Raw genomic sequence first — 15409 nt, 5'->3', positions numbered from 1 at the left:
TGCATTCCTGCTTGGTAAAATACCTTGCTTGATAATGTTATTGACGGAACTGCTAGAGTAGGGGATGGATACTAACATGCAGATGATCAACAACTACATCTACACATTAGCTACTCATCCATAATTTTCCAATTCTGTGCGTTCGGGTTCATGGATGTAAGGCTAACAAGACAAATGTATTTGTCCACTATTCTAAAGCAGTTTATTATTCATCGATAAATTCACTTTGTTTTTCATACCACATCTAAAAGGCACATGAGAACAACACACCTCCTTCAAGTTTCTGGAGAAATAACCTAAACTCCCATTTCATCTGCACAAAACCAAATCTCACAAGCAAAGCCACTATTGCTACAGCTGTCTTTTTTCCATCAATCATTCATTGATTTTAAAGACAGAGTTAGGTAATTGGAAAAACTAATTCTTGCATCCATTTATTTCAAATGCATCATCTATGTACTCACAAACTGCATTCACTTCATCATTTTTCAATTTCTTTCTTTTTTCTAATCTGTTTTTCATTTCTAACACAACATCCATATAAACACATATTCATTTGTGTAATTGTTTTTACCCCAATACATACACTCACAAAGACCCGATTTATTTATTTTTTAATCTGTTTGATCAAAAAGATCAAAAAGATCTTTACACCCAGCCAAAATGTGATAGTATGGTAAATATCTTCCCTTCCCCTGGCTTCTAATAACATTTACTGAAGCATCGCAACCAGACTGTGTCTGAACATCTATACTCCCCACTGGCAGACTGCAAGCACTAAAGCTATGTATCTACACACACCATCAACACTCTAGTTCCTTAAGGATCTTAGCTGTTACGTAGCGTCATGCTGCAGACGAGCTGCCAAGGGAAAGATTTCAGAAATGCTAGATCTTCAAGAAACTCCAGGCATCTTCTAAAACTTCAAAACCCGCTACATGGATTTTTTTTGTACTGGAACAGAAGTATGGTATGTTAGAGTACCCCTCCAGCAAAACATCATAGTATAAGACTTGTATCTTGCATGAGCAAATCAATAAAGTGAAACAATTTCATGTTTGAGTTTTTTTTTTTTTTTTTTTTAAGCCTCAAGGAAACAAAGACAAATGCTATCCATCATACATTGACATTGTGCGTACAATCAAGAGATCAATAATCAAGTAATCTCCTAATTTTTTTTTAAATTGTAGATGGTTAGCACTGGTACCTTAGTAGAGTTTTGGCACTTGTTTTGGCCCTTTGGATTAGCAATTTGGAGATTTTTCATTCCACTTGTAGGATTTTATATCTGTTGTGTTTAAGACATACAAATGTTTGTTATTTTGGTGGTTGTGATTTGGTTGTGAGCTGTTGATTGGCACACACCCAAGCACAGCTATAAAGACTTAGGCATTGTCAAAGATGGCACTTTTTAGATTGACTGGATGTCCATTTAGGATTAGGTTTCAGCATGGAATCAAAACTGTTGAATAAATGTGTTGTTTGAACTGAAGGCTGCTCTGATCAATAGGTGTATTTTTTCATGCAAATTATTCTTCATCATTAAACAATATTTGAGCAGCAAGCCTCATGAATTCCCTCTATAATAAACACAGATACGGTATTATCTAAACCCTAAATCAATGTATCTTTCTGACATTGGAGTTGAATCCAGTGAGCAAAAACACGATTACAGCTAATGCAATGGTCTGACAATGAGACAGCAAAATGTTCTTGAGCAGAGAAGGTTTTGAGCGGACACAGAGAATAACAGAACAACTCTTTACCTCCAGCGATGCACAGATGAGAATGGAGGAGGAAAAACAGAATTTAGAACTCAATCTTGCAGGCAGGGAATGACTCATCCTGCATGACGACAGTGCTGCTGGATGCCAGGACCATGATGTTAAGGTCCTGCTGTTTTTCGTGGGTCTGTTGGTACCAGTCCCGTGTCACCTCAGTATCATGTGTAGGAATCAGCGTCACCTCAGGGAGACAAGGGGATGATGGGAATGTGAGTCCACTTCAACAATACTGTGCAACAGTAGCTTGATTGAGCAATCAGTTTTGCAATCACCATGGAATTTAGTTCATCGTGATGGTTCAGTTATAATGACATATTCACAAAGGCCCATGTTAGATCCAATACATGCCTAAAAACACAGCGGCCAAAGAAAATGTATTTGTTTCTGCAACATTTAACTCTGACCAAGGTTGTACAAGAAACCTAATCAAGCAGTGTCACTTGTAAAGTACCTTTACAAGTGATTTGTATCAGTGTTTAGGAAATGTTACATATTGTACAGAATATAACCACAATGAACATACTCAGGGGTGAGAAAAATGGAAAGTACCTGTAAATTGGAGCCCCACTGGGCCTTGCCCTCGAGGAGGGCATCCAGGACCCCACGGCTGGGCTCTCCACTGCCCGGGTCGTTCCCGCTCACCACGTAGTAGGCTGCACGAACTCGCTTGAAGAACTCCTGGTCCACATTCTTGGCACTGCAATGGTTGGGCACATAGGCCAGGTCCACATAGATAGGTGGCCCAGGGGGGGTGGCAGAACTCGTTTTCTGGGAGTTAGAACCTGTGAGAGAACAGAGATGTAAAATAGTAGAACTCTATATGAAAAAGTCTAATGACATAAATTAAATCAATTTGAGCTTTCTGAAGTCTCATACACTCTGATGATCATGTCTTTACTTTAGATATCGATTTTCATTGTCTGTGCTTACCTAAACTGCCTTTGACTCCATTGACCAGTCCTTTCCCTGGGTTGAATATATCTCCCCTGGATCCCTGGCCTTCAGACATCTTGGATAACCTGGAGCTTCTATCTGTGTCCCTCCTCCTCAGAGAGGCTGATCGGGGTGAGGATTCCTTGGAGGTCTGCTTCACTGGAGTGGAGGACCTCTTACGGGCTGGGGAGACCGACTTGGGCTTGCCTAGGCCCTTTTTTAAGCCCTTGGTGGTCTTATGCTCTTTCTTCATCAGTTTTTCTGTGCTGCTCTGTTCATTGGGAAGAGCCTCTGGGTCTACCATACACACGTCCGGGTGTGGAGGATGAGGGAGGGGGTCTTTCATTTGTGCTGGAGGGGGGTCGTGGGCTTTTTGAACAGATCTTGGAGAGGGGGGATGGTGACCCACTCCTGTTCCAGAGGCAGATAGTTTGTCCACTGGCAGGTGCTCAGCATCCTCATCTGAATCCAGGTTTCCCTCAGGTGTGATGGATGGACATTCCTCTGTCTCTGGCGGCACATCGGAGTCGTCCGACTGCGAGGGCAGTGATTCACTGGCTGAAGTAGGCGGTGTCTCCTCCCCAGCTAGTGTTACCCCTAGTCCTATTGATGTAGTGCCAGGAGGCTGGCGTAACCCGTCGCTGGCATCTCCTGGATGGCTTTGAACGTGATGGCGCCTGTGCTTGTGGGACCTCCTCTTGACCGAGTGTTGTTCGCGGTCGTCTTCTTCTCCCTCCTGAGAGTGATCACTCTCTCTCTCTTCAGCTCCATCATCACTAGAGAGCTGATGAGGACTTGGGTTGATGAAGGATGGAGAGAGTTCTCCTTTGCGGTGCTTATATTCACAAGAGGAGTACCCAGGTGGGGAAAAGGTGGCCTCCATCTGCAGATCTGTGGGGCGGCTGGATACTTCATCTGATCTTCCAGATGCACCTGTAGAATGGCCATGTTCATCTGAAGATGGATGTGTAGAATGGGCATGTTCATCTGAAGTTAGATGTGTAGAATGGGCATGTTCATCTGAAGATTGATGTGTAGAATGGGCAGGGGGTACCCACTGTCCTGCACCATGTTCTTCATCTTCATACCCTGGAGGTGGTGTGTTTGGACAACCATCTGGCCTCTGTAGTAGTTCCCAATCTGATATGCTACTCTTCCGCCTCTGCTGGATTTTCTCCTCTTGTTTGTCAACCATTTTCTCATCTGCTTTCTCTTTCCCTTCCTCCTTCTCATCTCTGTTTTTTTCACTGTCTTTGGAAGTCTGTTCTTTTTTCTCCTCCACTTTTACATCTTTGTCTTTGTTTTCTCCCAACATCTCTTTCTCCTCAACCTTCTCTTTATTTTCTGTATTTTTCTCTTCTTCATTTTCTCTCTGTTCTGGCCCCCTGCTGTCCTCCTTCAAGGCATCAACGTCTTTCTTCCCTGGCTTTTCTGTATCCTTTTTTATGAACTCAGTTTGAGGCATGTCTATTGAGGAACACAAGGCCGTGTTAGGTCCACTAAGGGAACTCATGCGGACCTCAATAGATGATCCTTCAGTTGACTGTTTTGATGGTGCCCCAACATCAGACTTAGATATTGTTGTGGAGGTGGAGGTGACTGTGACAACCTTTGAATCAGCAATAGTCATACTTTCAATGATGTATGACATTGACGAAACACCCTGTTGTTGCACTGTCACTGTCGATTTTTGACATCCAATACGGCATGGATGAGAGCCTCCCTCTATTTCACATGAGTCAGATTGTTCTTTGCTGCCAGCTGACCCCTGAGATTCTTTGTCAGATGAGTCAGCTCTTGTTAATGGAGACACATCAAAGAGTTCCCCTGAAGTGGGTAAGATCTCTGTAGGTTTTATCAGCGGGGAACTCAATGACAATGTTTCTCCCACAGAAGTTGAAATGTTAGTTTCCACAGTCATTTCTAGCTTATGAAACGTTTCTGAGGTGTGATCTTTGTCCAGTTTTGGGCTTGACACTTTGATTTCTTGTTCAGTACTATCTTTAGCTGGGGTAGACAGCACTGGTGAGAATGGTTTGGTCTCTTCGGACGGACTGAGTGGAGAGTATTTAGTGAGACTTGATGCAGTAGTTGCAGGTGTAAGTCTCTCAGATATCTCCATGTAGTCATCTTTTGACATCCCCCCAGAGCTTGATAGGGTTGTGTCCATAGCAGACGAGTGTTCATCTTTAAATGAGGAATACTCAAAGGAGGCTCCCTCAGATTCCATCTTAGAGGGAACACTAGACATTGTGATGGAGCTTCCCCCCTCCTCTCCAAACTGATGGCTGGTAGAAAAAGAGGCTGAGGCAGATGAAGAGAAACTGTAAGATGATGAAGAGGAGTGTGATGTTGAAGGTGTAGTAGTGTATACATAAACTGAGGAGGCAGTTTCCTCCATTTTCCTACTTGCAAAATCTGGGGCTGCCTGCCTTTCAGCTCCAATGTCTCCCTGACTGTAACACTTGCCTTCTTTGGCATCTGAAGGCTCTGGGCTGTCTTTCCTCTCCTCTTTTGACACAGACTGACTTTCCTCGCCATAGAAATGTTTAGAACCAAAAGAAAATTCCCCAAATCCAGTCTGTTCTGTCTCGGTGTAGCTGCCAGAAGGGACAGGAGTTCCTTCAGGCTTTGAAGGTGTAGGCAGAGGACTGCTTGTGGTTGCTGATACAGAATCCTCCCCTGCCAGGGAACAGGGTTTAGGTGAGATAGACTTCACATCCTTCTCTTCCTGCTTTGTAACAGGAAGTCTAGAGGTGGTGGCATCATCAGATGTGGATTTGCCCATTTCTTTTTCAGATTGCTCTCTAGCCCCTTTCTCCATATCTACATCACTAGCCTCCTCTTCTTCCTCCTCTTCATCCTCGTCATCATCACCTTCCTCTCCCTCTACAAGTAGCCTTTTATCTACACTGGCAGGAGTAGCATCTGTCATTGAATGTCCAGCCATTGATTTACTAGAAACTGTGCTGCCTATTTGAGTATACTCAGACGCAAGGACATTGTCATCAATTTGCTGTCCTGAATGTGAGGCAAGCACAGAGGCTCTCTCGCTGACATCCTTTTCTTGAGGTGATGCTTGATGAGGTAAATTGTCCTTTTCCGCTGGTGAGTATCGGCCAGAGGGAGATCCTTCTCTTTCAGAGTCTGAAGTGTCATCTTTGTCTTTCATGGGCTCTGCTGACACCATGTCCTTCTCTTTGCTCTTCTCTGTGGTCTCCTTCTCAGGGACATTTTCAAAAGGCATAGCAGTATCTAAGGTTTGGACAGCAAGGTTAGATTGACTCCATGACATTTCCTTAGTGCTCAAGTAGTCTGATTTGCAGTCTTCCACTTTGGCAGGTGCTGCAGCCGTATCTTTCCCTCCAGTAGATGTGTGAGGGGGTGAACCAGTGCCATCCTTTATTTTATCCATATCTGTCTCAGCTTTCTCAGGTTTATCCTCTTTAAGAGTGGATGTATATGAACATGGCTCAGCTGCAGTGTTACATTTATTGTCTTGAGTCTCTGTCCTCTCTGTATAAGGTGTGTCTGGTCTCCCCTCTCTTTCACTTTCCTCTTCTTGACCTTTCTCTTTGTCTTTGTATGCAGCAGAAGCACTTTGGCTATAATGGAGGCCTTTCCCATTCTCTGTTAGAGACACTGGGCTGTAATCAACTCTGCTGAAAGACAATGGTTCTTCTTCGCTCTGCTCCTCTGGGTAGAATGCAGCTTCTCCAGTCTCGGACTGGCTAGCTCTCCTATTGTCATCAATACCAATGTCTGCTGACAGACCAAGATCTACAGAGCTCTCACTATCTGCCTTAGAGTCAGAGTCATGATCTTTGGAGATGGGTTTTTCATATGGTTCATATTTGGATGCACCACCAGAGGCCTGCTTTTCCTCTTGTAATGTCACACTGACCATCTCCTTCTTTAACATAATTTTGTCAAGACCTTCCACTTTCTCAGGGATGCCGTCTGCTTTCGCAGCTTCAGTCACCGTCTCTGGAACCTCCTGAGGATCCTTGTCCAGTAGGAAATATGAACAAGGTTGTGCTAGTCCCGGGGAGGCCACTTCTCGCTCTCTCTCCATTTCACGCTCAGCCTCTTTGCCTGGTTTATCATCTTTTTTTTCAGAAACTTGTATATTCTTTTCTTGCAGATATATTGGTGTGCTTGTAATCACAGAAGGCAGCAATGTATCTAGTTGAGATGGTTCCTCGTTGCTAGCTTGGCTATCTGTGCTTGAAAGTGTTGAACTCAAAGCCTGGCTGTCGGTACTTGATAAAGCTGACAAAATAGTTTTTTCTGTAGTTATGGCGTCTGAGACTGTTTCTACCTTTGAAGTCACAGAGACAGACTCCTCTTTAGAAGTAAACAAACCAGATGTTTGTTCTTCTTTAGATATGGATATGTCTGTTTTGAGCTCTGGTGAGGAAAGAGGTGCTGACATGGTCTCAGTTTTCTTAACATCCTCATCTGGTTCATAGACTCCACGTTTCTCTTTGCTCTGCTCTTTGATATCTTCATCAATAGATGGTGCCTGTGTTGTTATTGAAGGTACTGATCCAGTGGTCTTGTCTGAGGTGAATTCTTTCATTTCCTCACCAAAGGCCTTTTGTGAAGATATAGTCAAGAGCAGGTCTGAGGAGGCATCATGGTCAGATTTTTGGGGTTCTACGGATAGGGGTCTAGCACCCATGAGAATGTCTTCCTCCTCTTCTTCCTCCCTATCTTCATCTGAGGACTGAACCTGGAACGTAGATGTGAGATCTGAAGTTGATGCGCCTGGTTTTGCAAGCATTGTTTGTTGTTTTGTGGCCTTCTCTTGCAACTCCTCATTCTCCCATTTTTCTTCTTTGATGGCTTCACCCTCATATAAATCATTCTTTTTTTTCTCAGTGTCCTCACATTTGCACACATCAGCCATTTGTACATTAACCTTATCCTTTCCTGTTGTTTTGTCATCTTTGATGTCATCCTTATCCCATTCTTGCTCTCTTTTCTCATCTTTGATATCCTGAAATTCAACTTCCTTTTCTTCCTCTTTTTCCATTTTCTGTTCTTTGCTAACCTCAGCCACATGAGTGTCATCTTTTTCTGTGTCTTTCTCCATCATCTCCTCTTGACTGACTTTATCTGTCTTTTCTTTATCTTCCTTGTGCACCTTGTCAATAGCACACATATCTTCTTCCTCTCTTTTCTCCACTTTTGTTGGTTCAGCATCAGAAGTGTATTCTTTCACCAATATTCCTTTGGCATTATTATCATCACAAGCATCTTCCCTCTCTTTCCCATCTCTTGTAGTGGGTTCAGCTACAAACACATGTTTTTCTATTTTATCTTCTTTCTGGGGTTCAGACCCAAGATGGCCACCTGATTCCTTGGTGGAATCAGCTAAAGCACCTCCCTCTTTCTCCCTCTTCTCTTCTAGTGTAGCTCCTTCCTCACAAATATCATGTTTAAGTACTCCCTCCTTCACTTGGACGGATTCATAAGAGACGATTCTTTCTTTATCGTCACTCTGTAGTACCTTTTCTTTCTCTTCCATAATGAATTTAGCATCAGAAGCATATTTTTCTTTCTCTTCTTCCTCACTGGGTTTAGTCCCATATGTATATTTCTCCTCATCTTCCTTGGTGGGTTTGACATCAGAAATATAATGTTTTTCGGCCTCTTTCTCTGTCTTCTTTTCCTTGATGACCTGTTTTACATCAACTGTGTCATCCTGACCATCATCATCACCGTCATCATCATCATCATCCAGGAAGCGACTTTCCTTCTCATCTAGAAATGCTCTTTTAGGGCTCAATTTAGATTCTTCATCTTCCCCATCACCACTGTGTCCAAGGCCTGCACTCCCCTGGGGAATATCCTCTCTTACAGAACCTTTACCTAACTTTGAAGATTCATCTTTTCCTGCAACCAACTCAGAGGCAAGGGGCATAATCTCTTCTTTTTGCTCACTCTCATCTTTGGAAGAGAACCAAACGTCCTTTTCTGGTTTCTTTGCTGTAGGTTTTTCTTGGGAGTCATCTTTGAGATATTTATCCAAGGATGGCAGACAATCTGATTTGGGTAGATCTCCTTCATGGATGTCAACACCAAATGTTTGACTCTTATCTTCTTTTTCGACTAGATCTTTCTTTTCATACTCAGAATCTCGTCTGATTGCAAACTCATGGCTCTTCTCCTGTCCGTGCAGCTCCTGATCAGGAAACCCCTTGGTTTTTTCCTCCACAGGTGACTGTCGAAGAGGGGAGTGGTTTGCACTAGGGGGTCCAGACTGTGTGGGAGAGGCCATTTTCACAGTACTATCATCAGGACTGAAGCAACGCTCCTCACCTTCTGAAGTAACTGAGTCTGAGCTGAAAGGCTTTGAAAGAGATACCTGTGGTGATAGGGGTTTCAAAACCGCTAATGTTGCGATTGTCTCAGGCACCACAGAGATTTGCATTTCTTCCTCAGATAGCTTTGAATCCTGAATTGGTTTAGATACAGGAGACATAGAACTAGGGAGTTTTTCAGTCCCTTTGCCTTTATCCTGGAACAGATGAGGAGACCCATAGCTCTCCTGGAGTTTCCCAAGTGAAATGTCAATATTGGGAGTTTGGTCATCATCCTCATCTTCCTCTTCTTCCTCTTCCTCATGAGCCTCAGTAACCTTCCCCTCTGTCTTGATTTCAGAGGTAGTAGAGTGTACTTCATCAGAGGGTGATGACTTGAAACACTTGTCATCCTCTAAGGAAGATGTTGGTGAGATGGTCCCAGCAGAGTGTGGGTAATCTTTGCCATGAGTGACTTCAGTTGGGATTGCCATAGGAACACTGTTTACAGTGTCCAGGAGCAAAGAGATATTGCCAGTTCCCTCAGTCTGAGGTGCAGTGACTGATGCTACAGATTGGTCTTCAGCAATCGACGTGGGAAAGGAGGACAGTTTGTCATACTCAGTGATGGATGTTGCTGAAGAAACATGCTCTTCTTCTGCCAACGGAGCAGCAACAATGTTAGTGAATGCAGAAACTACTTGATCCTGTGCACCAATGAAACCTTTAGCAGTCATATCAGATGTAGCTGCTGCTTGCATTTCTCTCATACCATGGATGGCTTCAAAAGAACCTGTCTGATCTGGAACTGAGATGTCATATGTGCCTACTTCATACTGGAGGTGTGGTATCCTGTCCTCTGCCTCTTCATGAATCTCCTCATCAGAGATGGTCTGCTCTGTTTCTGAGTAGCCTGGAATGGTTTCGTCTTGAATATAAGATATGGGTTCTGCAGCAGCTGCTCCTTGAGCCATTGATGTGATGCGAACTGTAGCGCTTCCCACATTTGAGAGATACCCCTCCTCATCATCTGATTCAATTTCTTTGGCACCAGCAATTACCTGGGGCAATTTATCTTTTTCTACCTCCTCAGGTTGAACTTTGATCTCTTCATCTGCAATTGCATCTAAATCCTCAACCTCTTCCAGTTCAGCTTTTTCAATGACATCATCCTGCTCTTCATCCTTCTCCCCCTTCGATGGAATCTGTCTGAAATCTTCTTTTGTTTCTACCTTGGCTGTGAGTTTTTCAGCTTTCTCCAGTTTCTCCTCTTCATGCTTCCTATCAAGGCCAATGTCTTTAGCTTCCTTCCACTTTGCCTCATCTTCTTCCTCCCCAATACCCATATCCTCTTCCTCCTCCTCCTGCTCCTCAGTCCTTTTTTCCATAGCTTGGTCTTCTTCCTCCTCTTCTTCATCATCCTCAATAGCAGCTCCCTCATCCTCAAATTTCTCCAGATCTTCTGCTTGTAATTCATCTTCATGCTGTACCCTCTCTTTGTTTTCTGAATCAGCTTCAATTTCTGTTGATGATGCCTCCTTCTCTGGTGATGTTGTGCCTGTTGGGGTTTTACAAACTTTGTCTTGTTCTTCCACATCCTCAAGAGTGGGACTAGATGGAATGCTCTCTTTTGGTAATGACTCTGACGTGGGTTCAACACTTTCTGTTGGCTCTGATAATATTGCAACAACAGCAACTTGTTTCAGCTCATCAAAATCCTTAGTAAGATCGTCTGGGGTAGTTGGGATAGATGTGCCTTCAGCAGCCACATCTTCTGTTGGTTCAGGTTGGAGGCTCTCTGCAGCTTGTTCCTCGGGCATTGACTCAGCAGCCTGTCCCTTTGCTGCTTTGACTTTGCTTTTTGAAGTCTTGGGCTTCCCTGAGACTTTAGCCTTGTGCAGGGTCTTTCTGACTTCTGGTGTTAAAGGCTTTAGGTCAGGCTTTGTAATCTTTCTCAGCTCAGGTTTAGATGTATCCTTCTTCTTGTCCTCCTTAGACTTGCCATCTTTTTTCTCTTCTCTTTTAGCTGAGTCATCTTTCTTGATTTTCTTTATCTCTTTCTTTTCTTTGTCTTTCTTTTCATCCATTTTTGTTACCCTTTCTTTGGAATGTTTCTTCAAAGATTTCTCTTTAGATAGTTTCTTCTTCTCTGGCACATCCGTCTTAGATTTGAGTGTTTTGGTAGGTTTCTTTTCCTCTTTTTTCTCTACTTTGTTGTCCAATACAGAGTCACTCTTTGCTTCAGTAGCCACCGATACATCATCTTGTCCATCCGCATCTTTCTTCGAGGCCTTTGCAGTGGTCTTGGGCGATGACTTGAGACTTTCTTTGCTATCTGTCCTTTGCTTTAGCTTGGTCTGTTTGATGACAGTGGGAGGAGCCCCTGAGGCTATGTCCTTTTGTGTGGCTACTGGATATCTCAAGAAGTCAAGATGCTTCAGTTTCTCCAGTCCTTCTAGGATTTTGTTTTGTGGTGCATTTCCAGGAAAAAGTACTCTGACAATCTTTTCTGTAGGATTGGCAGGAAGCCATACAATTAAAGCTGTCACTGATGTCAGGTACGGTACAGATATTTCTCCCTCTTTACCATTAGGAAGCACAATGCCTGTTTTGGCTTTGCTGTTTCCCGCCCACTTCTGCATTAGAAACTGCATCTCCTTACTGTCTTTCACAGGGTTGAGAACATACATCTCTAACCTGCCTACTCCCATTTTGTGGAATAGGGTGATAGGCTCAACGGTGTTGCTAACCACACGAAAGAGAGGTTCAGGCTTAATCCCTAGTTTGCTAAGGTGCTGCAAGGTGAGGGAGGCCTCCTCTATGCTGCGTTTGACTTTAAGATTTGATTCTGGCATTCGCAGCTTCTCTGGAACATTAAAGAATACCACACCCAGCTCTGGAGAGATCAGGTTCTTCATCCAGTCACTGTAGGTGGTGGAGCCCTGTGACTGTTCCTCCTCCTGCTCTGCTATTTTCCTTTGAAGCAGCCCATTGATGCCTGGGAGATTGTCTGCCCCGATATGGGTCAGTAGAATTGAGTCAATGCGGTCCAAGTGTCTGACCAGCTTCCAGAAGCAAGATTTACGTTCAGACCCGCCATCCACAAGGATATTGAAGCCATTAACAGCAAACAGGGCTGAGTCACCCCTCCCCCCAGGAAAGATGTAACAGCAAGGCTTAGACAGTTTCAGGAAGCCCCCAGAGGTCGGAGGCTCAAGGAGGTCAAACGATGATGGGACATCAACTGTATCAGAGATGTACTCTGTGAACTCTGTGACACCCTCCATTTTGGGAAGTGCAGGCTCAGGGTTCAGTCTGTACTCCAGGAACTCCTGTAAGTGCTGCCGTTGGCCCTGGGAGCTCCAGCCCACCTCCCCACGACAGAACACAGTAAGTCTTGCACGCTGATCGGGGGATGCTGCACCCAGCAAATCTCTGACCTACAAGAGAAAATGAGAAGCACACATACCAAGCTCAGTCTGATTAATTCCAGTTCAATAGTAAACAAAACAAAAACAGTCTCTTGATCTATCAGTGTTCCTACAAATGTACACTTTAGCAATTCAGTGAACAAGACTATAAACCATGTTTTGTTTTTTACCGACAGCTTACCCCAGGATCAGAAAAGACTTGTGAAAAACTCTGATAGGTAAAAGCCCCACTCTGAAGAAGAAGAGCACCGTGGTCTGAGTTTTGTCCACTCAGGACCAGAAGCTTGTGTCCTGCTGAGTCTGTTATTAGAGTCTTTATCTGGGCAAATGGAGAGACAGGGAAGAGCTCATTTAAAGGTGGAAATTCATATATAACCTTCGTGTTAAAAAGTTTAAAAAGAGAAAATATTTTTCTGAAAATCATGTGTTTGATAACTATAATAGCCAAAGAAGAGTAGATTGATTGACAGCTGTTTTAAATGTGGCAAAATTGTAAGACATGGTTCAGGTGCAGTTTTATGGAAATCTTTGAAGCCCTCTGTGACATTGCTTGTGATTTTATTTGATGACATGCAATGTGATTCTCAACACACACCTCTGAAGAAACTGTGTCCTCAGAGGGATTGACTAGGACGACAGTCTCTAGGACATTACTTCTGTGGTGGAGAGTCCTTTGTCCTTCAAGGGGAAAAAAGTGAAATAACATGACTGAAGAAGCCAGACACGTTTTACCAACATCTTTAATGTGGTTGGTTTGAAGGATTATTCACATCCTTCTAAACAGACAGAGACTAACATTGGTGCATGTTGGCATCTTAAAGGGAATACAAATGTTGTTGGTCTCTAAGCTGTCTGCCCAAAGACATCCTGTAAGAGAGCATCCAGAGTTTATCTGTGAAAACCTCTTTGGAGGGATTTGGCAATGTGCACTGTGCTGTATGTGGGGCAGACACTATATAGAGACAGCCCACAGTGCGTCAATGCAAGAACAAAAGTTGGAAAAGGAAATAGGTCACCCATGTCTGCTGCCAGACTATTGAAATGAATGCTGAAGTACCAAACAAGTCATGCTTTTTAGAGTAGACGTAATAAAAAACTACTATTAAACAATGGAATGGATCAATGTCCAATGTAAACCATAATAACTTTATAACATAACATTTGGCCAGTAGTCACACACAGTTGGCAACATATTATGGCAACACATTATGGCAACATTTCCTTTATGCAGAAGGATCCATTTTATTAGCAAGCTTTCGATATATTGAAGTTGATATGCAACTGATGTCTGGGTTGAAGGTCAGAACTATGGACAGAGTACAATGCTATGCCTAACACTACAACATCCTATTAAATCACTGCTTTAAAAAGGAAACAATAGAACCTGATGGAGTATTTAACTAACACAATACAGGATATTCAATGCATAATCAAAGGAGTTACTGAATTAGTCAGCATTTCTGTCTTTACCGAGGTATGATGATAAGCTTTAATTCCCTTTTGTTTCAACACCAATACTCTATAAATAGAACAGGCTAATAATATAGGGATCTCTGTGACTCTGCCATCCACTGGGATCTCCCATGCATCCCCTGAGTTTGCAGTGCTGCACCATTACCATCGTCTTTCATGTCGATGTCTGTTTGCTTCAAAATGGTGTTCTCTTAGTTTACTAGCCATCTGCCAGGTCATGTATTAGGAATATTTCAGAGATGAAAAGATCAGGATTGCCTATCACAATATTATGACCTTCAAGACTCGCAATAGACAAAGAAGGTATACTTTTAATCTGTTTAAGTAAACACATTATAAGTTGGAAATCCAAAATGGAGTTACTAAATTTTCAGTGCACAGGAAAACAAAGTAATCAGTGCAGTGTTATGGCATGACAGTTTAAACTGATTGTCATTGGTTGGAGGCCTACAGCAGACTCAGTATAGTACTGTATAATCACCTGGTAAATAGGTGACATTCCTCTGAATGAAAGTAGTATTAAGTATGAAATGTCACCAAAGATCATGAGCCAGGAGTTGTAATATAGGTTCTTATTATATCCCCAAACTGGCAGTAGAAATAAAATAGCTAAATAATATTAAACTGAAGAAAAACAGTAATGCTCCAGTTATGAAGCATAGGGCCACACGCTCTTTGCTAAAAAATTCAGCTGCAGATGGAATACAATCAAATGTATACAGAATCTTTGAATATGTCAGCATCCAAAGCAATCCCTGGCACTGGCTATGGAAATGAACCAACGTATTTGTACCACACTGACCTTTCTTACTAGTTACTGGTTTAAGAGACGCATTGCAACTAAACTGATGAGGCAAGAAGTGTTGCAGCAGCACAACTGACCAATGGCCCTCATTCCATCAGTTAATAGCAGAATAACAACAACAAAAGAGTAAAGTTTTCTGTGTATCATACAACAGTACACAATACCCAGAGAGAGCCCTGTTCACTGGAGCATGCTGGGTAGCAACTGATGAGAGTTTGCCCACTTCACTTCATCTGTCTACAGGCAGGGGAGGTCTTACTGGATGGTGCTAAGCTGAAATATATACTTTATTAATTGACCTGTGTTCATGTAGTGGAAAAACATAGCAGAATGCACATAACACAACACATCACATACAAGTTGATATAAATGTTGACAGTTGCATGAATAATTGGATTACATCAAACAACACATAACAAGGTGCAGTCCCTGAGAGACCGCACCTCCCTATGGGCGCCCAATGTGCTTTCTCAGGTCAAATTGTCCAAAGGAGACTGCATCAGCTGCTATTTCCTGGCAACAAGATGACCCCTCGCTGACATTGCAGACTGGTACACTGTGATACTCCAACAACAAAGAGTCTGTCAGTCACTAGCACTCTCATCTACATGGGTCAGACAAACAAAAATGCAGTGGCACTCCGAATACTGTGAGAATTCCTCATCAAAGTTAGAT

General features: G+C 42.9%; 1 protein-coding gene across 1 annotated transcript; it reads right to left on the bottom strand.

Moving 5' to 3' along the window:
- Positions 1-220: 220 nt before the first annotated feature.
- On the bottom strand, positions 221-12720 carry map1ab (microtubule-associated protein 1Ab). The gene is made up of 4 exons (XM_067234316.1): positions 12638-12720; positions 2715-12465; positions 2334-2566; positions 221-1965 (listed from the first exon to the last, which is right to left on the bottom strand). The coding sequence occupies exons 2-4, from the start codon at positions 12310-12312 to the stop codon at positions 1810-1812; spliced, it is 9987 nt and encodes a 3328-aa protein (XP_067090417.1). The 5' UTR covers positions 12313-12465; positions 12638-12720; the 3' UTR covers positions 221-1809.
- Positions 12721-15409: the final 2689 nt, after the last annotated feature.

This window comes from Osmerus mordax, chromosome 4, assembly GCF_038355195.1.
Source record: "Osmerus mordax isolate fOsmMor3 chromosome 4, fOsmMor3.pri, whole genome shotgun sequence".
Classification (NCBI taxonomy): domain Eukaryota; kingdom Metazoa; phylum Chordata; class Actinopteri; order Osmeriformes; family Osmeridae; genus Osmerus; species Osmerus mordax.
This window is presented reverse-complemented; position numbering and strand designations above follow the sequence as displayed.

Coding starts and splice junctions, on each gene's coding strand:
- map1ab (XM_067234316.1), bottom strand. CDS start 12,312: ATGGAGGGTGTCACAGAGTTCACAGAGTACATCTCTGATACAGTTGAT. Junction 2,567..2,714: donor TGGAGTCAAAGGCAGTTTAG/GTAAGCACAGAC, acceptor GTTCTCTCACAG/GTTCTAACTCCCAGAAAACG. Junction 1,966..2,333: donor AGTGGGGCTCCAATTTACAG/GTACTTTCCATT, acceptor TGTCTCCCTGAG/GTGACGCTGATTCCTACACA.